Here is a 27,901-nt window from a genome sequence, read left to right as displayed (position 1 = left end):
ACAGATGCTATGGAAGGCAGGTACTCCCTCAAGCAACCAAGGTCATGTAGGTCTTTATAGAGAGCAGCCAACTCCTTGAATTGCACTCAGAAGCAAGCTAGGAAGCAATGCAGCTTGCAAATTACTTGATTAATTTAATAGTTAGAAATTGCTAGTATTATAATGGGATGTCAATGAATAATTCCACATGAAAGAACAACAATATAATGCTTTTCTATTGTAAATGTTATTGTATATCAATTGAAAAAAAACTACATTTCAAAGTATTTAATTGCTTTTTAAAATAAATGTGTAAGTTTAATAGGTTATGTAACATAATAAACTATTCTTATTCTATTTTCAAATATTTATTTGCAGATTAATGAACACTGACAACTTCCACCCACCACCTGTTCCTCCAAGAGGACGTGATAAGTTACACTAAATCTTTTGGATATTAAAAACTGAAACATGAGAATGACTTTTGAATGGTTATGCTGTAACTCTAATCAGCATATCAGTTCACCCCTTGTGATTCTCAAATGAGTAATTTTGGTAGAATTTACTCTGAAAATTGAGTCAAAGGTGAATGAAGAAAAATTCAGCATTTAGAACAAATAAACTGTTAAAACATGAAAAAATATGTTGAACTTATTAGAATTCTTAGATTCTAATTATACCAGACTAAAGGTGCCTCAATCATTTCTCACATATTCCTAAACTTCAGAATGGAGTAGCTATCAGCTACCATTTTTTGTCTGTTTATCTACAAATAAAGTAGCCAGGGATGCTGCTTTGAAAACAAATTTATTCTGTTGTAGATAACTATACTTTCACAATATAGTGAAACTGGAGTGCCTTGTATTGAATAGTACAATTCATTTGAAATTTGTCTAATTTCTTAATGATTTTATGATAATTTCATATTCATAATTGTCTAATTGATATGTCTGGTTGCTGTCCCAGTAAAACAACAGTGAGAAATTGAGGAGGATTTTTCTCTTCAGTTTGTATAAATTAAATCAAAGAGTCTCTATATGAGTCATCTATATGAGTCTTGAATCTGTTTTATTTCTGTGAGAATATGCCAAGAAGTACTTAGCAGACCATGAATATAAAGAAACTTGGTTCTTATTTCTGAACTTCAATAAAATTTGTGCACCAATCTCAACAGACATTACTAGAAGAGACTCTTGTTCCCATTGTAGACAGACTCTGTCCAAAAAGGCAGCTAGCCATGTTGGTTTGAGAGAAAATGCAATAACATAGCATGAGATGGAGACGACTGCATCTCCAACCTAACAAGGTGGAACAGCTGCCAGGCCCTATTTGCATCGAGTTTCAAGATATATTCAGGTAATCCTTGGAATGGCAATTGAGACCAGAATTTCATTTCTAAGTGATACAGTCATAATGCGTGACATCACTGGACAACGTTGGTTAGCATTGGAAATTCTAGCACTTCCAATTGCCATCATTAAACAGATCATCATGGTTTGTTAAGCAAGGACATCAAGTACTTCTCCTGTTTGACCTCATGCTGGTTTCTCTATTGACCTCGTTTGTAGGAAGAAGGTTACAAATGGCAATCATGTGAACATGAGGATGCTGTGACAGCTGGAACTTTGAGGACCACTCATAAATATCACTTGTTCAGCATTGTTGTAGGTTTGAATTGTCACTGAACAAGTGCTTGCTAAGCAAGGAATTCCTGTATGGTATATCATATACAGTATATGCTTTTTTTAAAAGCTCATCCTGAACACAAATGCACAGGACTGAAATTCTAAAGACAGTTCCCTTTTCAGAATTTTCATTTTCTTTCTTGAAAAGAAACAAATACATTCAGAAGCTCATTAATGTAACATGCAGGTATGATCAAGTTATTTCCAATTTGGTACATTGTTTCCAGAATTCAACAGAAAGGTGAAAGATTTATTTTTTACTATAATACATACGTATATCAGACTTGGCTATTTTAACTGAAGCCCTGATTATACTGTTACAGAGCAATTTCCAGGGACACCTAATAAGGACTGGCCTTTGCAAAACCCTAAACTTATTTGAAGACAAAGGAGAGGGTTTCTAGGAAGGTAGCTCTATGGAAGGTAGCTGGGTATGTCAAGTTCATACAGATTTTAGGGGACAGTACATTCCACATGGATAGGCAGCTATTAAAAAGTTTTGTTTCTAGGTTCATTCACACTTTTTCTCTTGCATGACTAAATTTCAAGACACTTGGCAACCTGTTTGCACTTATGATTGGTTGCCAAGCATCTCATGATCATGTGATTGCCATTTTCCAGCTTCTTCATGGGCTTCCACAGAAAGCTGCTACTGCCTGTCAATAGGACTCCCTCTCATCTCAGGGGGCCTAGCTGAAAGACCTGCCAACTAAATGGAGCTCAAGCCCTCTACTGGGCTTCAGAAACAGGGCTTGGTTCCTGAAGACCTTAGCCCTCTTTCTGCAGCCTGGCAGAGAGACATTCTCTTCCACACACTGAGGAAATCTCAGCCTCTGCTAGGCTGCAGAGACAGGGCTTAGATATCAAAGACCCAAGCCCCATTCCTGCAGTTCAGTGGAGAGGCTGACCTCCACTTGGCACATTTCAAGCCTTCGGAACAATGATATTCACTAGCTTTCTACCTTTCCTGGGCTAGAAAGACTAGTGAATCCAAATTGTGTGAGCCTTCCATTTTTCAAGAATGTTGCCCACTGTCAGATGGCACAAAATGGCTTTGGTAGGAAGGCCAATCACACATCAGCTGGGCACATTTGCAGCTACAGCAAAAGGCAAAGATAATATACCTGAGCTTAGTGAGGCTGGGGAGAGAGCCTGGGCCACTTGGATGTGCTGGGCCACAGAGAGCACTTCTCCCTGTTGCTTTGCTTAATGACCTGCACGATCACTTGGCAATTGCAACAGGGAGAGCTGGAATTGTCGTCATTGAATGAGTGATCACATGGCTGTCTGCTTAATGACCATTCTGCTCAATGACTGAGATTCTTCTTCCCATTGTGATTGTAAATCAAGGGCTGTCTGTAGACTGTATTGTAATAATTTGACTTAGAAATAGCAAGGCTAGTCTGTTGTTGAAGCCTCGATTCTAGGAGCCAGACATGGCAGGAGGAGTCCCAAACCATGAATACCTATTGTTTATTTCAAATACTTTTTTAAAAAGAGAGATGATTTAATTAATAATTTTATTAATTTATACTTTTCTGTTGTATTTTGTAAGAACATGTGCTATTTTGTTTTACTTGTTAGATAATGTATCAGCTATAGTTCTTGTAAGAAATGTACATGAATGTACTTAATTTGTTATTTCACTATGTATATAAATTCATTATCCACTGATTCTTTTATTATTATTCCTTTATTATTGTATGTGCATAAATCTATCAGGTAGACATTAATCAATCTGCTGCTGCTTATGTGGTTGTGCCACTGCTACACAATTCTATTCAAGTGAAGACAAAAGTCTATTCAAGAGTTCCGAACCCCTCAGCTTTTACCAGTATAGTATGGTTTAATCCTGTGCCTTGCAGACAAATGATGTTTCTCAAATGTACATGTCAAGAAGTTGAAATATCTATTTTATTTCAATTTATTTTTGTCTACATTGTATAAAAACTGTAAAGTTTTTTAGCACGTTCCCGAGGATAACCTGTGTGTTACAAAATAATACAAAGCAATTTGAGCCATCTCTTTTTAAATTAGGCTTAGGCACTATCTCAACTAGTGTATTCACTCTGCAAAAGCAATCTTGTAAAGTTTATTAAGACAGTGGAGACACCTGAAAAAGCTTCCTTTGTGCTGTACTTTCAAAACCTGTTAGGAAGTTAAGTGACTCTCTTACAAAAAAATATTTTCATATTCTCTGAAAATACTAGGAGCATCATGATTATGAAAATAAAATGAGAGAATTTTCCTATGTATACTGCCTTGAGAGAAATCTAAATAAATAGTTCCAATGTCAAAGCTCCGACTAACGAAGCCAAGCAAATTAGAACTCTGAGACTTGGCTCTTTCTCAAAGATCTTCTTTAATTAGTACATCATATTGCCACAACTTCAATGGAAAACTAAATCTTTCTCCCAGTTTCAGTATAATTAGGAAAGAACTCCATCCCCAAATGTCACAGTTAACATTGACCAGTTGGGTTTATTGGCAGGCTCTTCAGGCACTCCTTCCCCAACCTTACTGTTGCCAATAGATATCACCTTGGTTTTCAGGAGAAAGTTCTTTGTTCTGTCTAATAATGGATTCCAACCTCCTTTCCCCTGTGTGTCAACTGAGGAACAGAAAGATAGCTGCAGCCAGGTTCAGTTCAAAGTTGGCATCCAGGATGATTATTTTACCATGTGTTCAAACCACAGAGATATGCAAAAGCTCCTTGTTTAAAAATACAAATGTCAATACTGGGAAAATATGGATCTTTTAAATAAGTATAGTGTCATCTTTTCATGACTTCTGTATTTTAATGAGTACCGTAATACTTTTAGGTTATATTAAGGTGCTCTTTTAACAGAGGAGGTAACAATTTATTATACATATTTTCATGAGTATTATCATTCTGTATGGACTGTCTAAAACCATTGGTATACTACAAAACTATCCATTTCATTTCTAAATTAGTAATTCTGTTTCTCAAGAGGTCACAAAGTGTTTTCTAATACTTCTAATTGTTTTTACATGCAATTAATGACGCTAATGGTTTTTTCTTTCTCTGTTTCGTATGATGTTTGCTATACCCAGCAATTTTACAAGCAGTAACTAAGGGTGATGTGTGTGTGTGTGTGTGTGTGTGTGTGTGTGTGTGTGTGTGTGTGTGTATGTGTAAGACATTTTTTGACTCTTGGCAATTACTTGGACTACTCCCTACAGTTCTGTTGACAACATTTAGGGTTAGGGTTAGGTTTTCTAGGGCTGTGTGTGACTGGCCCAATGTCACCCAGCTACTTTGTGTCTAAGATGGGACTAAAACTCATGGTCTCCATATTTCTGGCCTGTTACTTTAATCACTACACCAGACTTGGTGGCTAAGTTATGAATCCTAAAAATTTCTCTTTTTGATTTTACATCAGTTACAAAATTTACCTCTACCATACTTGATCTATAAAAGGAAATTATGATGACCCAGCGTGAGGCACGGAAGCAACACAGCCAGAGAACAGTTCTAACTCCCCATTAGTGCTCCAACTTTCCCCCAAATGTTCCCACATTTATTGTAAGCCGTGGAGCAAAGCTCTCACACGCACCTCTGATAGCCTCTGGCTGCAAGTAGTCCAGCAAGCAAAGTTAGCAAGGCAGCAAACAAAGCAAGAAGTCCAGCGAGGTAGACAAACCGGGCAACGCACCCAAGACAAAGCACAGCAAAATCATCCTGCGCATGTTCTTCCTCACTGGCAATCCTTCCGATGCATGAAGGATCCAGGGCTGCTTCGTCCTCCTTCTCCGGTTGTTCCTCTGGAGCCAACAAGGTCGCCCCCTCTTCCTACGTCAGCCGCAGCTCTGGCTTGTCCTCCACAGACTCATGCTCCACTGGGGTCATGATACTATCTCCCCCGCAGGGTCCGCTCCACTGGGACCATGCAGATTAGGGTATTACAAGAACCGGACATGAAAGTCGCGGACCACACAAGGGATGTGGCCTTCATCCAGGTGAAGTCCTCTGGTCATAGCCTTTCCATGCCACAAGGTACTTGAACCAGCCCCACAACCATCTGGAGTCCCAGGTGCTGTCCACTTCATACTCCATCGCTCTGTGAGGTATACCAGTCACGGTGGCAGTGATGCTGGCTATCAGCTGATACAAGTCCCAGCAATAATCTATGGAATATTGTTGAATCCTCATGGTACTGGATTGATCACTGCTTTGGCTGGAAATGACTCCAATTAGCGGTGATTGAGTTTTTTCGAAGGCCGCAATGTCGGTAGGTGCTGTGTGGAAAGCCAAACCCAGTTGTCCACAGCTAATGGAGGAATGTCTCGATGATGCCACTCCATGAATCGTAGTTATCCTTGGCTTTTTCCAGCTGGCTTCAGACCACTTGGTGCACAGCTTTCAGTTCTTGGAGGAATGTATCCATAAATGATACAGGGGAGTCGGACAGAGCCAATGGGAAAAGCCCTGGGTGGGATCCGTAACTGGCAAAGAAGGGTGACATGTGGGTGGATGTGTGCTGGACATTGTTGTAGGTGAACTCCGCCACAGCCAGCACATCCGCCCAATTGTCTTGTTGGTTGAGGCTGAAACAGTGGAGGTACTGTTCCAAGATGACATTCACCCTCTCCATGCCCATCAGTTTCGGGACGAGTAATGTCTTCCAGAACTGTGCCGTGAAGCCCGACAGATCATGCTGGAATCATGGCCATCCAAACATCCTAGAAATGAGGTGTTAACATTTTGAGGCTACGAAGGCATTCTCCAGGCACATAGATGTGGTCTCAAAACCCCAACAGGTCCTCAATGTACACCCAAGGGGTTTCCTGTCACCATCCAGCTCCCGATGACAAGCCACCATTAATGAATCCTGCTGCTATGCCTCCTGAATCCTGACCCAGAGATCCACAGGCTCCTCGGTGCCCGCCAACTACTCCAAAGGAATCACTCTTCTGGATGGGATCTTGTCCTTTATTGGGGTGTACTTGGGCTTCCAGGACCGTGCATCAGTGCACTGATTCTGCCTGTTAGGGACACGTCACCCAAAAGTCAAACCGGTGAAAAACAGCAACCCAGTTCAGCATCCGGGCCGTATGTAAATGTTCAAGGTTCAAACTCTGACTTGGTCATGGGCACGCTCCAAATGGTGCCACCATATCTCAAAGGCGACCTTGACCACCAACAGCTACTTGTTAGAGCCGAGGTGGTGCAGTGGTTAGAGTGCAGCACTGCAGGCTACTTCAGCTGACTGCAGTTCTGCAGTTCGGCTGTTCAAATCTCACCGGCTCAAGGTTGACTCAGCCTTCCATCCTTCCGAGGTGGGTAAAATGAGAACCCAGATTGTTGTTGGGGGCAATATGCTGACTCTGTAAACCGCTTAGAGAGGGCTGAAAGCCCTATGAAGCGGTATATAAGCCTAACTGCTATTGCTATTGCTATTGCTATTGCTATTGTTCCATATGATGTAATTCTCCTCCGGCAATGACATGGGAACAAGGTGCCAGGCCTGCAGCGGTTCCTTTAACCGCCTGCAGCAGTTCCTTTAAGAATCTTTGGCCTGCCACACACTTTCTGTCTAGCTTCATCTTTGGTATGCCTTTTCATTAAGGGTGGGGGATAGCAAGGGGTAGAATGTGTTGTTTTCAAAACAAAAAAATCATTTCTAGAAGCTCAAGGTTATTCTTTGTCTCTGCACCTCGGCACCTGACCAGAACCAGCGGGGTGGAGATGCCAGTGTGGAAGAAGATTGGACCATGTGATGGATTTGTGAGTGTGGGGACAAGATCATAAACTTTCAACTGGGTGGGAATCCCAGATAACTTCCAGAAGAGAAGTGGGGCACACTCCTTCCAAGTTGTCAGGTGGCCTGTGCTGCTCCTGCCTCCTCTCCACTCTCTGTGCTCGGAATCAGGAGGAGGTGATCCTTGCTTGTTGCCAGAGCTCCATCACTCCTCTGCTCCACTGCCTACTATAAGCTGTGCTGCAAGGCAAACACTCCACTGACTTGCACAGCAGTGCAAGTTCCTCGCTCTGAGCAAGTTCCCTGCTCTGTCAGTCATCCTGCACATGTTCTTCCTCACTGGCAATCCTTCCCAGGCCCGAAGAACGCAGGGCTGCCTCATCCTGCTTCTGCGGTTGTTCCTCTGGAGCCAACGAGGCAGCACCCTCTTCCTACGTCAGCCCCAGCTCTGGCTTGTCCTCCTCTATGGACCCAGGATCCAATGGATCATGACATAAATGCTGATGAAATATTTTCTTCCAGAAGTGCCAAACTGGTTATGTGGATTAATAAAATATTTTTTTTTATCAAATAGAGATAATTTATGGGGGTCTGTACAAATTTGTAAAGATGCATGTTTTAACTTGGGAATCTGAACATTGCTTTTTATCTGTTCATTTGTTCAGCAGTTGTTCCATTGCCTGTTAATCTCAATTATCCAAGTTATCCAAGTTTGGCATGGAGCTGATAAAAACCTGATCCCTGAATTTGGAAGGGAGTAACTTTGCAACCTAACATACGAATCATGAGTACTTAAGGTAAAGCTAAAAATGTTTATTTGGGGGAAAGATCAAATCTTTTTATAAGGTAAAGAAGCAAATGATACATACATTTGGTAAATGTGATGCATCAGGAAGGATATAAAAGGTATTGATTAGATATGAGAAAAGACACTCTCCCTTGAAATATGTTGCACTTCCTCTTTAGTCCCGTCCTTGACTAAAAAGAAAACATGGTTTCCTGAACTTCAAAAGCAAGCATGGACACCAGGCTAAAATGCAAATATCACCTTTATTAAAAAACTAATAATGAAGCCTAAGATTTCAGATAAAAGTTCAAAGTTTAATGGTGCTGAATGTTACTTACGCCTTGAAGTTACAGACATTAAAGTCTCCCCACTGTCAAAATTTAGGTACCTAGGAGTCTGAATTATACCAACTTTACACTCTAGTGCATGGGTGTCAAACTCGAAGCATCACATGACGTATTGTGACATTTTTCCCTTTGCTGAGCTGGGGTGGGCATGGCCTGCATGTGACGCATCCGGCCTGCAGGCTGCCAGTTTGACACCTTTGCTCTTGTGTCTTAAGTCTATTATTTACAACTTATCTACATATCTCAGCTTAATTCTAAGTTATAATGCTTAAGATTAAAACCTTCCCTTTTACCCTGTGTTCTTAAACAAACAATTTTTGTTAGCAATGAAGACAGTAGTAGCATAATACTTTTTGTAGTCCTTTCCTTTATGGTTATAAATTCTATTCCTTTTATCCTTTTTTTAAGCTTAATGCTCCTGATCACCTATTTTCCACCACTCTGCTATAGTTCCTGCTATAGACTGAAGTGGCCTACTAATTGCTCCTTTATACTGAGCTGCTTTTGAATCTGTCCTTATCATTTAGTAGGAGAGAGGGAAAAGTTTCTAATTGCTGTCTGTCTGCTGGAAGACTTGTTAGACTGTCACTCCAGTTGTGTAAACTTCAGAGTTTCTCTATTCTCTCTACCAAATGTTGATATTCAATTTCACTGTAAGGATTGCCTCTCCTAGCTTAAGACTCTTGAAATGGAGTATTTCAAAAGGAAGCTTTTATTAAGTAGAAGGGAAACATTAAGTTCAAAGCAACATCTGAATCCCCTTAGGCAATGTGAATAGAATTAAAGCAGTAGAGACCCCTCTCATTAGTTAGAATGCAGATTTTAGCCAATACACAAGTGTGAAGATGTTTCCTTTACCAACTGCTCTGAGAACCAAATAAAAATACATTCCCATGGCTATCTTCTGTTAGACATTAAAGTGAATCATCCCACATGGCTATCATATACATTCCCCAAAAGGTGAGGGGATCTTAAGGTGCTTCGGCGTCAGAAAACCAGTTGTAAAATAACAGTTGTCACAGGCACTGCTAATAAATTGACTCCAAGACTCCCCTTTTCCCAACTGAATGGCAGTATCACTTTTAGGGATCTGACATTCACCTTGTTCAGCTTTCTGACTCAATTTCCTTTTTCTCTTCCACCAACAGACACAGTCTTCAGCATTTCTTTCTCTCTCTGTAGTACATAAGTAATGCCCTTGTGGATTAGACCCCTCAACCTTTTTCACAATGGCCAATCAACTGCGCAAGGAACCCACTAGTCTTCTAGCATACTGCCTTCAGAAGCTTCTTGTGGCCATATAGACTAATCATCATTGATCACTATGGTTTCCATGAATTTGTTCAAACTGTTTTTGAAACTAGCAAGTTGATAACCCAGCATTTCTCATGAATCCAAATTTTAATTATGCTTGTGCAAAAAAAAAACCTTTGTTTTCTTTTTCCTATTTCTTTCAGGATTCTGTTTCACCTTGGTTCTAGCATTTTGGGGGAAGAAAAATAGCTTCTCATTGTCCATTTTATTTCCCCCATGCATTTTACATGTTAATCATGCCCCCTCTCATTCATCTCTTTATAAAATAAAAAAAGGCCCAAATGTTGAAAATTTTCCTCATAGATAAGCTAAGCCATAGTTGCCTTGTTCTGAACCTTCTCTCTCTCTCTCCCTCTCCCTCTCCATCCATCCATCCATCCATCCATCCATCCATCCATCCATCCATCCATCCATCCATCCATCCATTTATCATCTGAGATATATCAAGAGCAGAAGCACCACTGATTTATCTAAAGGCATTATGATAATTAACATATCTATTTTCAATGTTATTTCTTAAAACCCTTAAAATTCTTTTAAACATTTTCTAAAGTCGATGCATGGAGCAAATAAAATTGAACAGTTTACTATTACTCCAAGATCTCTTTGTCACTGCTAGTTCCGATTTCATTCATTCATTCTTTCATGTTGACACCCACTCCCCTAATGTTTAGAGATCCCTCTGGAATACAAACTTATACTGTGAACAATTTAGTGTCATCTGCAAAGTTCGCTTTCTCCCCAGTCATGTCACTAATACATGCTTGGCAAAACAATAAAGGAATTGCATACTCTCTAGGCAGCATCATCTCTTCACCCAATCCTTTCCCCACATACCATTACATGTGAAACTTTGTGTAATGGCCACCTGTGATTTGCTCAACAATAGCAACTAGAATAGTCCAACTGCTATTATAAATTAGGAGTCATGACTGTGTCACTAACTGATGAAGTTGCCACTTCCAATTTCCATTGTTAAGTGAGTTTTCTTTTTTCAAATGAAGGCGATAATAAAGGTAATATTTTTCTTTTTTCAGTATAGTTTTTTAAAACTAATACAGGTAGCCCTCTATTTACTAGCCCAACTGAACCCAAAATTTCCATTGCTAAGACAGTTGTGAGTTTTGCCCCATTTTACGACCTTTCTTCACCCAGTTGTCAAGTGAATCATTGCATTTGTTAAATTAATAATGCAGTTGTTCAGTGAATCTGGCTGCAGTGGTGGGTTGCAGGCGGTACGCTCCGGTACGGGCATACCGGAGCCTGTCCGGAGCACTGTATACCGCCCGAGCTCCTTTCCGGTCTTTTAAGTCTTCGGCACTTCTGCGCATGATGCGTACAGCGCCTGCACAATGCTTTGCTGAGCAGCTGGAGCATCGCGGAGACTCGTGGAAACAATAAGACGCACGTGTGCTGCTCACATTCACGTACATGATGCTGGGCCTGTTCCAATTGTACTGGTTGGAATGGGATTCAGAACCCACTACTGATCTGGCTTCCTTATTGACTTTGCTTGTCAGAAGATTGCAAAAAATGATCACATGACAACGGGACACTGCAACCATCATAAATATGTTCCAGTTGCTAAATGTCTGTGGTGTGTACCAAGGACCTGTGGGTAGCCAGAAGAACTGAGGCGGAGACGGGAATAAAGGCTAACAAATTTTATTCCCTAACAAGTACAGGCTAACTTTCAGAACCGGCTTTAGACAGGAACGCGCGCTGCTCGTTTGGACAGCTCCCTATTTATACTGGAGCTGTCAAACGATCAGCCAATCAGGTGTCGAGCGCTTCCCGCTTAAACTCTTTATTTTAGCGCATGCTCAGAACGTGACACTCCTCCCCTCTAAGCTCGCGCAAGCGTAGTCCTTTAAGTACGCTGGACGCTGCCTGATTCGGCCGGAGGCTCGGGGCCCTTCTGCACCGCTTGGAGGCTCTGGTTGCTCGACCGAGGACCCTGCGTCGGATGATGGTGATCGCCCGGGCCGTCGAAGAGCAAAGGATGGTGCTGGCCCACCAAGTAAGTCGCCGCTTCGGTTTGGGGCACAGGCTGCTTGCTCTCTTGCGGCCTCCTCGTTTCTGGGCCCTGCATCGCTCGTCAAAGTTGTTGGAGTTGGTGGGTCGGCCGATGGCTGCTGGCCGGTTAGTGGTTGGCGCCTGCTCCGCAACTGGTCGCAGTGGCGTTTCCAAGTTCTGCCGTCGTGGAGCCTGACCCTGTAGGAGCAGGGCCCGGTCTGGTCAGTCACTATGCCCGGTAGCCACAAGGGATGCCCTCCATAATTCCGGGCATACACTGCCTCCCCCTGGACGAAAGAGCGAGTTCCCCCCTGGGAATCCAAAGGAGTTGGGGTGGAGTAGGCAGGGTGCAATCGGTCAAGGGTCGTTCGCAGCCGCCATCCCATAAGGAGCTCGGCTGGACTGGTGTTGGAGTCTGGTGAGGTAGTGGAGTGGTGGGCCAGCAAGAAAGCATCAATGCGTTCTTGCCAGGGCAGGTGATCCATTTTGGCGAGGGCCTCTTTGACGGACCGCACGGCGCACTCCGCCAAACCATTGCTAGAGGGGTGGAACGGGGAGGTAAGGGCATGTCGGATGCCTTGGGAAGCCAGAAAGGTCTCAAACTTGGTAGCTGTCAGTTGTGGCCCGTTATCGGAGACTAACACGTCGGGTAGGCCATGGGTGGCAAATAGGTGGCGCAGAGTCGCAATGAGTGCATCTGCTGTGGTGGAGGACATGTGGATGACCTCAACCCACTTCGAGAAGGCATCCACAGCAATCAATAGCATGCGGCCCTGAATAGGGCCCGCAAAGTCAACGTGGACCCGGGAGCAGGGAGAAGATGGTGGTTCCCACGTCCGGGGCTCGGCTTTGGGAGGCAAGGCCTGGGCGCCCTGGCATTGAGGGCACCCTGCAACATGGGCAGCTATGTGTTGGTCAAGCTTAGGCCACCAGACATAGCTTCTGCCCAGGGCTTTCATCCGGACAATGCCGGGGTGTGCATGATGCAGCTGCTGCAGGACGGTAGTCCTCAGTGAGGCAGGCACAACGACTCGGTGGCCCCAAAGCAAACAGCCGCGCTGGACGGACAGCTCCGCCAGGCGTGATTTGAAGGGAAGGAAAACGGTATCTACGGGGTCTTTTGGCCACCCCGCCTAACCCAGTCTAGTACCCGGGATATTACCTGATCCCTTGCGGACAACCGGGCGATGTCGGCTGCAGAAATTGGAAGGTTGAGATCGTCGATGAGGAAGACAGGGGCCGCAGCAGCAGGGTCTTCCGGAGCTTCTGGCAGGGGGCAACGGCTGAGGGCGTCGGCATGAGCGATCTGCTTCCCCGGGCGGTGATGCAGCTGGTAGTCGTAGGATGCGAGGAACACGAACCAACGTGTCATTCGGGGAGAGAGAACCTGCGGGGCAGGGCGATCGCCGGCCAGCAACCCTAGCAATGGCTTGTGATCGGTGACAATTTGGAATGGGCGGCCGTACAAATAGTGATGGAAACGCCGCACCCCGGCCACAATAGCAAGAGCCTCTTTGTCAATTTGGGCGTAGTTGCGTTCTGAGGCAGAGAGTGTGCGGGAAAAGTATGCGACAGGCACCTCTGCCCCACTGGGTAACTAGTGGCAGAGAACGGCGCCCACCCCGTAGGGTGAAGCGTCGCAAGCGAGCACGAGAGGCAAGTGTTCGCTGTATTGGATGAGGACATCGTTGGAGATAAGTAGGTGTTTGACAGCTAGGAATGTGGAGGCCTCCCGGCGGCCCCAGACCCAGGCAGCACCTGAGTCGAGGAGGCGGTGAAGTGGCTCAGCTACAGAGGCCTTATGTGGCAGGAACACCGCATAGAAATTGAGTAGGCCTAAAAAGGCCTGTAATTCAGCTCTGTTGGTAGGTGCAGGGGCCTCAAGGATGGTTTTGGTCTTGGCAGCAGTGGTGTGGATGCCGCTGCCATCAATGAGGAACCCAAGGAACTCTATCTGGGGTACCGCAATCTGGCATTTGTCTCTTTTGACTTTGAGTCCCACTTGTTGAAATTTCCGGAGAACCATCCGCAGTCTGGCCATGAGTTCGTCTAGGGAGGTTGCTGAGACGAGGACGTCGTCAAAATAGGGGATGACGCCTCGGAGTCCTTGGAGCAGGCGCTCCATCAAACTTTGGAAAAGTCCTGGGGCAATGCTAACCCCAAACTGCAATCTACGGCAACGGAATGCACCCCGGTGTGTGATGATTGTCTGTGCCTCAGCTGCTTCATCGTCCACCACCAGCTGTTGATATGCTTGGGCGAGGTCAAGCTTCGCGAAAACAGTCCCCTCGCCCAAGGTGTGTAGTAGGTGCTGGACCACTGGCACCGGGTATGCGTTGGATGGCAGAGCGCGGTTGATAGAGCAATGGTAGTCTGCACAAATCCTCACGCTGCCGTCTGGTTTGATGGGTAACACGATGGGTGTTTCCCATCGTGCGTGGTCCACTGGCTCCAGGACGCCTTGAGCCACAAGCTTGTCCAGCTCGGCGTCCACTTTTGGTTTGAGAGCGATGGGAACGCGGCATGGTTTCATTCGCACCGGCTGCACTGACGGGTCGAGGTTGAAAGACACAGGGGTGCCTGTGTATTTGCCTAAAGCGCCATCAAACACAGTAGGAAATTCGTTGACCAGGCAATCGAGGGCTGACGCGCTGAGGTGGTGGATGCCGCTGATCTGCAGGCCCAGGGACTGGAACCAGTCGAGGCCGAGAAGGCTGGGCAGCCGGCCTTCGACTATGATGAGAGGTAACCGGCCGTCAGACCCCTTGAATTGCACTCTGACTTTGCGGGTGCCAATTACTGGAATCAGGTTGCCCTGATAGTCCCGTAATGTCAAGTTACAGTCTTGTAAGGCTCTTTGACAGCTGCGGCAAGAGGCGCTTAATTGTGCTCCAAGACACTATAGAGGTTGCGGAACCGGTGTCGAGTTCCATCTCGCAGGGCTTCCCTTCCACAGTAACAGTTAGCTGGATCTTTTTCTGGAGATGGTGGCATGAGAGTCCCTGGTTAGAGTTGCGGAGGATGGCATGGCAGTCCATCCTAGCCTTCTTGGGGCTTCCGAGATTGCCGGTTCCGAGATTGCCGGGACCAATCGGCTTGGAATTCAAAGGAGGACATGGGCTGCGCGGCTCGGCACACCCGAGCGATGTGGCCCTTCCTGCCACACCGCTGGCAGAGGGCTTGCCTAAATCTGCACTCAGCTCTCTCGTGGTTGCCTCCACAACCACTACATGCAGATTTAGGGTCGCCCTTCCGCTGAGGGAAGCTCTTTTTGTTCGCCTCATGAAGGCGGTTAATGTCCTCCTCCGGGTTCTCAAGATCGGAATCATCGCTTTCAGTCTCCAGTAGACCGGTAGCTGTGTTGAACGTATTAGCAGACTGCTCTGCTGTAGTAGACTGGCTCTTCGCGATGGTAGCTAGGGATGCCGCAGCCATTTTGGAAGCTCGAACCTCATCGAAGGCGGTCTGGAAAGAGAGGTCTGCTTTGGTTAGCAGTCGCTTCTGCAGTTTGAGGTCCCTGAGGCCACACACGAGGCGGTCGAGGAGAGCTTCATCGAGGTCCCGGAACTCACAGTGGAGGGCGGCCGATCGTAGGGCAGCAACGTAGGCGCTGACTGACTCACCCTCGGCTTGGCTGCGTTGATGGAAAGCATGCCGGCGGGCTATTTTGGACGGAGACAGGGCATAATGGCTCGTCAGCTTTGCCATCAGGACGGGCCAAGGGACGGCCTTGATAGGTTCAGGAGCTGTGAGAGCCCTGGCGGTGTGGAAGACGTCTGTGCCGCAGACGGACAAGAAAAAGGCGCATTTTCGTTCGTCCGTCAGCTCGGTAAGGTCGTGTGCGACCCAAAAAACATTCAAAGTGAGCCGTGTAGGACTCCCATGTCTCAGAGCCATAGTTGAATGGCACGAAGTTTAACGTGGCCATTCCTGTCAGGGACACAGCGACGTCTCGTCGCGGAAGAAATAAGCGCGGTTCTAGTGACTCAGCGAGTGACTTCAGCAGTGAGTGACTCCAGCTTCTCGCACCTCAGTTTGGCGATCCCATCCTCGTCGCCAGTGGTGTGTACCAAGGACCTGTGGGTAGCCAGAAGAACTGAGGCGGAGACTGGAATAAAGGCTAACAAATTTTATTCCCTAACAAGTACAGGCTAACTTTCAGAACCGGCTTTAGACAGGAACGCGGGCTGCTCGTTTGGACAGCTCCCTATTTATACTGGAGCTGTCAAACGATCAGCCAATCAGGTGTCGAGCGCTTCTCGCTTAAACTCTTTATTTTAGCGCATGCTCAGAACGTGACAGTCTGAATTTTGATCGCCTGACCATGGGGATGTGCAAGTTCTAAGTATGAAAGATGGTCCTAAGTCCATTTCAATGCCGTAATTTTGAACACTCACTAAACAAATGGTTTTAAGTCAAGGACTACCTGTATACGTAGTAGCTTTTTTGTCTAACTTCTATTTTCATTGTATATAAAAATGGATTATTGCAAAGAAAGAAGAACTGAGGTGAGATTTAACGGAAGTATTGTGGAATAGATTTACTCTTTATTACCATAGAGATCAGAAGCAGAAGTTTAAAATGGCAGCTTAGACTAGACAGGAAGAATTCCCTCAATTGGTGGAATAGCTGCTGCTGCAAAAATTGGGATGCTTTCAATGGTGTTTTTCATATTTTCAAATATTGATCATTTGTCAGAGAGCTGGAGGTGCTCTAACATAATGTTTCTCAACTACAGCATCTTTAAGATGTGTACCTTTCAAGTCCCAGAATTCTCCAGCCAGCGTGCAAAGTTGGTCCAAAATTGTTTTTACCAAGACTGGATCTTTCAGAGAGTAGAGTAGAATGTTCAGGTAGATAATGTCAAAATCCACTTCTAATTTTCAGATACTATGCCACAGTAGTTGGTGATTCTTGAAGTTGTGCATGAATAGTCCAGATTCAGCAATCTGGATTTGCCCCTATATTTATTCATGCTACTTAGTTATACGTTTATATCAGGGGTGTCCAAACTTGGGAACTTTAAAACTTGAGGACTTCAACTCCCAGAATTCCCCAGCCAGTCATGCTGGCTGGGGAATTCTGGGAGTTGAAGTCTCAAGTCTTAAAGTTCCCAAGGTTGGACAATCCTGCTTTAGGGAATAGAAAGCTTGACGGCTGGCCTTGGCTTCTAGACGGCGCCCTCGCCCACTTCCCAGCGACTGGCTGGAAGCGCGTGCGTGGACTACGGTCTCGTCCCTCCCCACCTCAGCCTTTCGAGTTCTGCCTTCGAGTTCTGCGACTTCTGGGCGCTGTCGGTCGCCGTACGCGGCGCCTGTTCCGGCGTGCTCTTGGATGACGTGGCGGGGACGGCGGAAGCGGCGGCTCCTTTCCTCGGTGGCGGCGGCGGCGACGACAACGGGATGGCGCTGGCCGGGTTCCTGTGGTGCGTGGCGGCCTTGCTGGTGTTGCAGGGCCGGGCTGACGAGCATGACCACACGGTGAGAGGGCGGCGCCGCCGAGGCCCCGGGGACAAATAGGCCTGTTCTTCCCACCCCCCTCGCTCCCCCTCCGGCGGTGGCTCGCTTCCCCGGCTGCGGGCGCGCCTTTGCGCGGCGTTGCAGAGGCCAGAGCCAGCACGGATCGATCCCATCGGTCTGCGCGGGACGGGGTCAGCGGGCGTGGGAGGAGAAGCTGTTCCGCAGATCCTTGAGAGCCGTGAGGGAAAAGGGGATCCCTCTCCGCTGGAGGTGGCGGGGAGGTGCTGGCGAGCAGCCTGGCCGAATATAGTTCTCCTCTGAAGGGTCTCAGTTCCAGAGGACGAAACTCGAATCAGCTCTCAAGAACGGCAACCTTTGTTCAAGCGACCCTCTGGTTTTCACCGTTCTTATCTGCAGATGGTGACACCAGGTTGTTAGAAAACAGAATCGCGCCTATTCATGATAAAGAATCACTTTGCTTACAAAAAAAAAGGAAATCGGAATTAATCTTCCCCCAAAGCAGGCAGAAAAGTTATAAAGCCGCTAACGTTACAATTCATAATAAATCCCAATAGTTAATTCTGAGAGACAGCAACATTGGCTCAAGCTGTTTTAGCTTCTGTCCTATCAAAAAAAAGGTATTTCTTTTATCTCTAATCGAACCAGGTGAAATCTGATACTTAAAACAGTGGTCCCTGGATGTGTTTCTATAGCTTTGGACATTGACTGGTTATATTTAATGAAGATACAGTTTGCTTATGCATTACAAGAACCCAACGATGACATCTTATTCAGTTGATCAGGATAATTTGTAAGGAAATGACATGACTGATTTGCTTTCTTTGTGCAGAGTATACAACCTGTATAGTCAGATTGCTGTATGGGCTATAGTTGTAATATACTGTAGCTGATGGATAAGATCCAAAAACAGCAAAGGGCCAAGTCCCACAGCAAGTGGGAAATAAAGATGGAAGGTTGAAAAAAAAAAGCAAAGCGTACATCTTATTTAAAATATCAAGAAATTGCAGTATTTCATCTGGGATTTCTCTGTTTGCCTCTTATTTTTCTAAAGCCTTCCATACAAGCTGTTCTTAGACAAATTAAAATAGAAACTACGTAAAAGAAAATATAAGTAATATAGAATGTGAAATCCAAGCACTTTAAAACCAAATAATATAGTTGGTATAGACCAAACATAATAGAAAAAAGCCTTATTTTTGAAATCGAGTCTCTGCTTTAGACATAATAAACATTATCTGAAAACGTATCCCTCAGTTTTCTGCTGGCAAACTATGAAAATCTATATCAATGATTGCCCAAAGATTTTTAGTGGTGCAATCCAAGGATGCTCTGGAAGGCAGCAGAAAAAAGGGGATTCAAGAAATTGCATGAAATATTACTCACTTCTGCCAACAATGCTTTACATCGTGGATAGGTTTGTATTATGACTTAGTTATACTAAGTCATATTTATAAAATAAATAAATAATAAACAAACAAACTTGCCCTTGTAATGATGCTCAAAAGTCATCCAGTGCTAACACTAAGACAGTGAGTATGTAGTATAATCTTTTAATGGCTATTCCCTTGAAAGTTAGTGATTATAATATTTCTGCGCTACACACCAAGTATTAATAAAAGATTTTGAGAAACTGTCATACATATAAAGGCAGAAAAGAAAGGAACATGAAAACCAGAATATTGGGCAAATAATGTGTAGAACATTCTTAGGCACATTGGACTTACAATTGCACCTATAAGGTGTCCTTGAGAAGAGATTCAGGTAATTGGAGAAGGAAAGAGACATATGATAAAGAGTAACCTAGGCAAATGTATACACATGTATGCACAACATAGCAGAAAATAAATGGTATTTAGTTTCTAAAGATAAAAAAGGAGTTTCTTGAAAAACGTAATAAACCCGGTTGAGGAATTAGCAGTATCAAACTATGAATTAAAAGTTGTAATAGAAGTGCAAAAACTATGAGGGGAATTAGGGGGTTGGCTGAAAAGAGAATATTACCCTCCAATATTGTACAAGGAAAAACAACATGCCTTGCAGCAAGTGTGAAGCAAGGGAGAATGTAGGAAATTCAGGATTACTGTACCAGGATGTCTGATGATGTGGTTGATACGATAGAGGGCAGTCTTAGAATGCTTAGAGACTGAAAATGTCAAAGTGAAAGCATCCAGGTGTTGAGATAGAGAAATGTCAAGCAAGTAACAGAGATACATGGAAGTAGTATATAAAAACCAAGGGATTGAAAGCAAGGGCATTGTGCAAGCAGGAAGAAAAGGATAAAGCTGTTACAACAAATGATCAAAACATTGGAACGATGGGAGACAGAGTGGATATAAATAAATGATTTTTAAATTTTAAATTGTATTTTTAAAATTTAAATCAGATTTTTAATTTTTTTCATCAAATTTATTTTAATAAAATGCTTTTTAAATAAAACATTTAAATTTTTTATTTAAGATACATTAATAATTTAGTTTATTCAGCATGAAATGGAACTGAGTTATGTAGAATGAGGCTGTATATTCTGCAATATTGGGACACTCGGTGAGTCAGCGGGTCAGAGGAAGAGCTACTGCAGGACAGATAACAGTTGCTCTTTAAAAATTATGATTTAAATTGAGTTGTATTAAATCAAGCCTTTTTACTAGTGATGTAAATAATGATTTAAATAGTGATATAAATCGACTTGATTTAAATCAAATCCATCCTGATGGGAGATCATTGCAATATTGAGAAAATAAGTTTGAGAAAAGAAGTAGCTGTCCATAGAAATTACATGAAAACTTGTGCAGATGTGTGCTGCTAGAGTTGGTTGTAAAATCTTCTGCATGAAAATGTGTACAGGAAGTTCTCAACTTGCTACCATTTGTTCAGCACCTGTTCAAAGTTACAATGGCATTGAGAAAAGTGGCTTTCAGCTGCTCCCCACGGCCATCACAGCATCTCCATGGTCATGTGATCAAAATTCAGGTGCTTGGCAACCAGCATATATTTATGATGGTCGCAGTGTCCCTGAGTCATAGTACCTCTAGTACTACATGCTATGTATGTACATGTATGTACTAGCAGCAGACCTTTGTCGAGGCTTAAAATAGCTCTGATGATCCAGCATGTGAAATTGAAAGTTTTTGTAATGACTGATGTCTCAACTAACATTACTGAAATGCTATAAAGTTTGGGCCATTTTGTAAAAAAGTAGGCACAGGTATATATTTGAGGCATAGTATTAAAAGTCCAATTATGTGTTTTCTATTTCTAGAAATCCAAAACACATCAAAAGATTGGAATTCTGGATTCAGTTTCCATGTTTTCTGCTCAGTAAAACATATCACTTTTTTTTCAGTAACATATAATGAAAATGCTATCCTGTACTATACTTAACAGTTTCAGATCTAACTAAACAAGACAGCAAATTAATGTTATAAAATGGCCCATAGCAATAATTATAAGCTGTTAAATTATAAACTGTTAATATTCTATGTTTTTGTTTTGGGGATTATATCTTGGGTATGTGAATAGTTTTCCAGGCCATTCTAAAATAGCCACTATTTTATTTTAATAATATTAAATCACTTGGCTAGAACCCAGGAAACTATAAGCTCTAGTCCCAAATTAGACACAAAGCCAGATGGGTAGCCCTGGGCTAGTCATTTTCTCTCATCCCTAGGAAAGTGGCAATGGCAAACCACTTCTGAAAAAAAATTATCAAGAAAACTGGGACTAGTCCAGGCAGTCACTAGAAGTCAAAAACTGACTTGAAGTCAATGAATGCATGAAGGGTTCAAAATCAATATAGATTTTTCCATCTCAGAATATGAGAAATTATGAACAGTTTTCATCAAAACTTGTCCAAGTGACTTTAGTGCCTATAAAAAGAAGCTTCAGAAGGCTGCATGTAGCCCTGCCATTTACATTGAATATTATACGTGGCTGCAAGCTATATGCTATTGTTAAAATAATAGCATTGGAAATAGTTCTACACTTCAATTTGTCAAAAAGTGGAAAGAAGATTTGGTTTTTTTCCCAAGTTGCCAGCTTTGAATTTGGGAATTGCTGTTCCAGGGCATCAGGATTTCTGGGTTCACCATTACCTGGTAACAGTTTGACTGGATACAGTACACACATCTTGCTAACCCTCTTGTGTGATTTTCTTCATTTTAGCTTAATAGAATGTTATATGTGATTCTAGACATTGTGCTTTATAAATAAAAAGGTAAATTAAGCTTAGTTCTTGATCACATCCACAAAATTTTCTCTTCAGCAATAGAAAAACTGGCATTATTTTCTTCTGAGCTAATTATTCAGCTTTCCTGTCTTAGTCTATATAGCACTGAGATTTCCTGGTGATTTCTCGTATTAGTACTAATCAAATCCAGGCCTATGTAATTTTTTAAGAATAGCCAAGATCAGCTGGATGCTGCCATCTAGCTGGATGCTTTGTGGATACATTGTGCAAACACAAGCTAATTTTCGTCCTGGCCAACTACTGGTAATTATGCAACAAGTAGAAATTGAATACAAGAGAAAGTTATGTGTCATTCATGAAGTCACTCTCTAATTTTTTTAATGTATTACTTTCGACTGCTAAAGCTAGAATGGTAGTATGGGACATATATAAAACTTAAACTTTAAGGCGTCTGTTAAACCTAAATAGAGAGAGATATACAGATCTTCTTACCAACTACCTCGTGCAACAACCACTCAAAGTTAAGACAGTCATGAAAAAATAACACCTTGATCAAGGTGCTCATGTATGACCATCACAACTTCCTTTCTCTCTAGTCATGTGTTTCTCATTATACTCAGTAAACGGTGTCCTGCACCTGACCCATTTTTTTCTCTCTCCCCTCTTACAGACCAGAGAGATTGCTAAACAAATGGGCAGTCTCTCCTGCACCTGACCCATTTTTTCCTTCACCATCAGCGCAGAGAGGATTGGAGAGGAACAGCAATTCAGAGGGTGGGGAAATGGGGAAAAAGGAAAACTCATAAAATCCTAAGCACAGTTATGGTCCTACGATTTTCAACTTAGTGACTGTCAGGGTGGATTTGATTTAAATCTATGATTTAAATCACTAGTAAAATGGTTTTTAACCATAATTTTTAAAGAGCAACAGTCATCTCTGTCCCTCAGCGGCTCCTCCTCTGACCTGCTGTTGACCAACAGTCCGATTCACTTTAATGAGATGGCTGGTGATGTGACAGTGACACAACAAGGTGAGAGACGTGGCAGGCAACAGGTGAATGGATGCCTGCTAACAGGTGCTGCCATGATGGATCTGAAATGACAGGTCCTCTTTAATATTATATTTATATGCTGCTCAGAAGGTTTCACTTTACTGCTTGCCCTTCCTCCTCACACTTAGAGCCTGGTGATACAGATGCCTTTCTCTTCAAACAATCATGCAGATTGTAGTGTGCCTAGATTTGCAAAACAATGGGATAAAGGAATATTCCTGAACTTTGTTTTATGATTTATCTCATGATTACTGTGAAATTGTGTGAATGCATCAATGCAGTGCATGTTATCTCAGCTTGCAGAGCTTGGATTTATTGAATGAGTTTACCAAAAATGTAAATATTACAGAATATACAGCCTCCTTTTTTATAACTAAGCTCCATTTCATGCTGAATAAACTAAATTATTAATGTATCTTAAATAGAAAACTGTCTTTAGATAGATTTTTACTCCAAAAGCATTTTATTAAAATAAGTTTAATACAGATTAAAAAAATCCGATTTAAATTTAAAAAATCAATTTAAATGTAAGAAATCCATTTATTATTATTTTTTAAAATCATCGATTTTTACCCTGGTGACTGTGGCACTTAGCAACTAAGTAGCGGTCCCAATTGTGGTTGCTAAATGATGACTACCTGTAGCACTTTTGCTTCCCCTGCCAAAATGCAGGTGGTAATCGCATTACTGTTTTTTAATGGTGTAATTTCTGGGGATGGCATGCAAACGAGGAATTGCCGGTCAATATTTTAAAGCATTTTCTTCATATTTCTCTGAAAATTTGTTGCATTCTAAACAATGTGCTTATTGATAATTCTTTATTTTAAAATATGGTTTATTTTCAGTACCAAGATAAAGAAGAAGTTGTTTTATGGATGAATACTGTAGGACCATATCACAATCGTCAGGAAACTTACAAATACTTCTCTCTCCCTTTTTGTGGTGGATCTAAAAAGAGCATTGATCACTATCATGAAACTCTTGGGGAAGCACTTCAAGGAGTTGAACTAGAGTTCAGTGGTTTGGATATTAAATTTAAAGGTAAGATAACCATGTCGTGATTGTTGGTGTTTTACTGTATTTGTTTAACAGGAAAACCTTTTTCCAAATAATTTAAATGTATTAGTTTTAAAAGATTATTTGAAGAGTAAAAACAGAAAAATACAAAGGCAGAAAAGGAAAATATATTAAATATTTCAAAATATAAAATGTATAAAATGTAATTAAATGAATGAGAGCCAGTTTGGTATAACAGTTAAGACATTGGCCAAAACCTGGGAAACTCTGAGTTCTAGTCCCATTTTAGGCATGAAGCCAGCTAGGTGAACTTGGGCCAGTCCCTTTCTCTCAGCCCAAGGAAGGAGGCAGATCACTTATAATCCTTACAAGAAAACTGCAGGGACTTGTCAGGGCAGCCTCCAACAATTGGAGTGGCAAATCACTTATAATCCTTACAAGAAAACTGCAGGGACTTGTCAGGGCAGCCTCCAACAATTGGACAACTTGAATGAAAGAAAAATAATTGTCTTACAAATTTTTATTTTATTTTTTTATTTTATCTAGTTTGTCAAACATGTACAAGATAACAGGTATAAATAATACATGGACATGAAAAAGGGAAATGAGTACAAATAAATAGGAACAGTAGGACAGGGACAGAAGGCACACTGGTGCACTTATGCACACCCCCTTTAGGGACCTCTTAGGAATGAGGTGGGGTCCACAGTAGTTTAAGGTTGAAACTGTGAGAGTTGGAGGATGTAACACCGAAGTCAGGTAGAGCATTCCAGGCGTTTACCACTCTGTTGCTGAAGTCGTATTTTCTGCAATCGAGCTTGGAACGGTTTACTTTGAGTTTGTATCGATTGTTTGCCCATATATTATTATTATGTTTTAATTAAAAGAATTTTTATTTTTTAAAGACAAACTTACACATAGAAAACATAAAAAACATCTTCCAGTTACATCCAGCGTGTCAGTTGGTTAAAGAAACTTTTGTGCATCCTCTCCATACACTTACAATGATTGCTTGGGGGAAAGTTTTTGGATATGGGCTTGATTTAGAGATATGGGCTTGATATGGGCTTGATTTAGTTATCCATTCCTTAACCCACATCAAACGTTGCCTGGTAGTATAACTCACTTACTTACAATTTATATAAAATCTCATATTATCAATCTAATATGTATGTATACATTATCATTATTAATCTTTTATTTGACTATAACTATTATTCCTTCATTTTATATGAGATATTCTAAATTTTGAATTAATTTAGATTATAACAATTCATTACGTCCTCCTAAATCCATCCAATAATAGTACATCTTTATATTATATTCTGTGTCATTTCATTGTCCTTATATAGTAAAATTCTCAGTCATATTTCATTTCCATATTTTTTGACTAACCATTGGTAAAATAAATCCCATATCTTATAAAATTGTTTATCTTCTTGTTCTCTAATTTCAAATGTCAATTTACTCATTTCAGCACATTCCATTATTTTATGAATAACTTCCTCTTGCGTTGATATTTTCTCATTTTTCCAGTTTTTAGCAAATACAATTCTAGCCGCTGTTAACACATTTACAATCAAATATTTCAATTCTCTACTATATGTTTCTGGTAAAATACCCAATAAAAATATCTCTGGTTTAAAGTCAATATGTTTTTCTATCATTTTTTCCAACCATGTGTGGATTTTAGTCCAGTATTTTTTAGCTTCTGCACACGTCAACCACATATGGTAATATGAACCTGGTATCTGATGACATTTCCAACATTTTTCGGATTTATTCTTAGACATTCTTGCTATTCTCATCAGGGGTAAGTGCCACCTGTAATACACCTTATACAAATTTTATATGCTGTTGACATTGTCTTATGAAGAGCCGAGATGGCGCAGTGGTTACGGTGCAGTACTGCAGGCCACTTCAGCTGACTGTTATCTGCAGTTCAGTGGTTCTAATCTCACCGGCTCAAGGTTGACTCAGCCTTCCATCCTTCCGAGGTAGGTGAAATGAGGACCCAGACTGTGGGGGCGATATGCTGACTCTGTAAACCGCTTAGAGGAGGCTGAAAGCCCTATGAAGCGGTATATAAGTCTAACTGCTATTGCTATTGTCATTTTGTAATTTTGAGACTACAATTTTTGCCATTTCTCTAAATCAAGCCCATATCCAAATTTTTTTCCCCAAGCAATCATTGTTTCTTTAATGTGTTGTTCTTCTAGTTCATCAGTACCTGTCAGGATTTTATCTAAATCAGTCAATTTGTCATAAAAGCCTTCTATTTTAAAATCTTTATCATATCTAGAATGTATTTGCAGATATGAAAACCAATTCATCCTTATACCTTGTTCTTCCAGTTCTTGCATAGATTTAAGTTCACCTTTTGCATTTAATATTTCACCATATCTAACTGTTTGTTCCTTTTTACGTGTTATTGGATATGAAAATGCTTCAATAGTTGATAACCATACTGGGATTTTTAAGTAATGATACCTTTTAATCTTCTCCCAGTTTAATAACAAAGCCTTGCGTATATAATGTCTTCTGAAATACCCCTGTGTTTTAATTCCCTTGTACCATAAGAAAGTGGGCCATCCCAACAACAAATCATGTCCTTCTAATGTCAATAATCTAGAATTTCTTAGCTTTATCCATTCCTTAACCCACATCAAACGTTGCCTGGTAGTATAACTCCCAGTTAGGCTGTTTGTCCATATATTATTGAGGTTGAAGCTGAAGAAGTCGTTATCAGATAAGAGGTTGTAATAGACAATTTTGTATACTGTGCTTAGGGCATACTGCAGGTGGCGCAGTTCCAGATTGTCCAAGCCCAAAATTTCGAGCCTGGCAGCATAGGGAATTCTATTGTGAATAGAGGATTAAAGTACTCTTCTCATGAAGTACCTCTGGACCGGAGGTGGGTTCCTACTGATTCGGACCGGTTTGGTCGAAGAGGTAGTAACTTGGCAGCTTGGGTCTCTGGAACCGGCAGCAACCCAGGCCTGCTATGACCTTGAACCAGTTCCCTAGTCACTCGCCCTGCCCCCCCCCCCACCTAGTCACTCCTTACCTCCCGGGCGGCTTCCTTGCCTAAGCTGCCTTGACTGCTTAAGCTGCCACGAGATGCCTGCCCTGTGCCCCAACTGAGCTGCCCCATAAAAAAAACCTAGAGCAAAAACTTCATGCAGTATTAAAAAGAATAGAAAAGGGGTTTGCTGTGTATTGTTTAATGGACTGCTAAATTGGCAAAATGGATGGCTAAATTGGCCACGCCCACCCAGTCACACGACCACCAAGCCACGCCTACCTAGACACATGACTGCCAAGCCACTCCTGCCCAATCACATGACCACTAAGCCACACCTACCTAGTCACATGACTGCCAAGCCATGCACATGGAACTGGTGGTAAAAAAAATTGAAAGCCACCACTGCTCTGGACCCACTCAATCATATTAATGTCCAATATACAGTGTGGATTCCAGGCAGACGAGCTGCATTCGGGAATTGGTCTGGGAAAGATTTTGTATGGCCTAGTTAGTAATATAATGTTACCGGAGAAGAAGCTTTGCAAAATTACGTTAACAACTCTTAATGCCTTTTTGGCAATGCTGTTACTGGGCTCTGGGTCTTAGATTATTTGAGATGAGTACTCCTAGGTCCTTGACAGAGTGAGGGTCATCTACGAGGTAGTTTCCGCTCAGCTTGTATTTGGTGTTCTGATTTTTATTGCCAATGTGTAGGACAGAGCATTTGCTATTCGAGATTTGGAGTTGTCAATTGCGCGACCATTCAGACATATGGTCAAAGTCGCTTTGTAGGGTAGCAGTGGTGTAGAATAATTTTATGTCATCAGTGAAGAGGACGCAGTCGCTTTTAATATGATTGCATAGGTTGTTAATGTAAAGCAGAAAAAGTGTGGGTCCTAGAATACTGCCTTGGGGGACATCGTTGTTAACTAGTGAAAGGTTTGATAGGGCGCTTCTTATTTCGATTACTTGTTGCCTGTTTGACAGGAATGCGGCTATCCATTTGTGTAAGGATGCAGAAATACCGTAAGAACTTTTAATAGTAGTTTGTTGTGCCCCACTAAATCAAAGGCTTTGCAGAAGTCTATGTAAATTGTGTCTATTGCTTTACTGTGGTCAAGATGTGTGGTCCAAATGTTTCTGCAGTGTAGGATTGCAGATTGCAGGACAATTTTTTCTGAAACCAAATTGCTTGTTAGAGAGCAGGTTGTTTGTCTCTAGATGGAGGGTGATGGATTGGTTTATAATTGATTCCATGACTTTACAGGTCACGCAGCACAAGGAGATTTG

At 42.3% G+C, this 27,901-nt stretch overlaps 3 protein-coding genes across 5 annotated transcripts in view; 2 read left to right on the top strand and 1 right to left on the bottom strand.

Moving 5' to 3' along the window:
• The window catches only part of PIK3AP1 (phosphoinositide-3-kinase adaptor protein 1), an 81,487-nt gene extending 78,141 nt beyond the window's left edge, over positions 1 to 3,346 (top strand). For all 3 annotated transcript variants that reach the window (XM_032231838.1, XM_032231836.1, XM_032231839.1), the window contains exon 17: positions 358 to 3,346. In XM_032231838.1, coding sequence (XP_032087729.1) covers positions 358 to 424 — 67 coding nt within the window. In that variant the 3' untranslated portion in view covers positions 425 to 3,346. The remainder of the gene's footprint in view (positions 1 to 357) is intronic.
• Positions 3,347 to 6,025: 2,679 nt separating this feature from the next.
• On the bottom strand, positions 6,026 to 15,748 carry LOC116518731 (uncharacterized protein K02A2.6-like). The gene is given in 5 exon segments (XM_032232247.1): positions 6,026 to 6,343; positions 12,130 to 12,986; positions 12,989 to 14,723; positions 14,725 to 15,207; positions 15,302 to 15,748. Coding segments are annotated over 5 exon segments (3,840 nt in total).
• Positions 15,749 to 17,159: 1,411 nt separating this feature from the next.
• Positions 17,160 to 27,901, top strand: part of TM9SF3 (transmembrane 9 superfamily member 3) — a 37,803-nt gene continuing 27,061 nt past the window's right edge. The window contains exons 1-2 of the mRNA XM_032231824.1: positions 17,160 to 17,331; positions 23,415 to 23,610. Of these exons, the coding sequence (XP_032087715.1) occupies positions 17,254 to 17,331; positions 23,415 to 23,610 (274 nt within the window). The 5' untranslated portion in view covers positions 17,160 to 17,253. The remainder of the gene's footprint in view (positions 17,332 to 23,414; positions 23,611 to 27,901) is intronic.

Source organism: Thamnophis elegans, chromosome 15 (assembly GCF_009769535.1).
Source record: "Thamnophis elegans isolate rThaEle1 chromosome 15, rThaEle1.pri, whole genome shotgun sequence".
NCBI classification, from domain to species: domain Eukaryota; kingdom Metazoa; phylum Chordata; class Lepidosauria; order Squamata; family Colubridae; genus Thamnophis; species Thamnophis elegans.
Note: the sequence above shows the minus strand (reverse complement) of the source record. Positions and strands in the feature narration are given on the sequence as shown.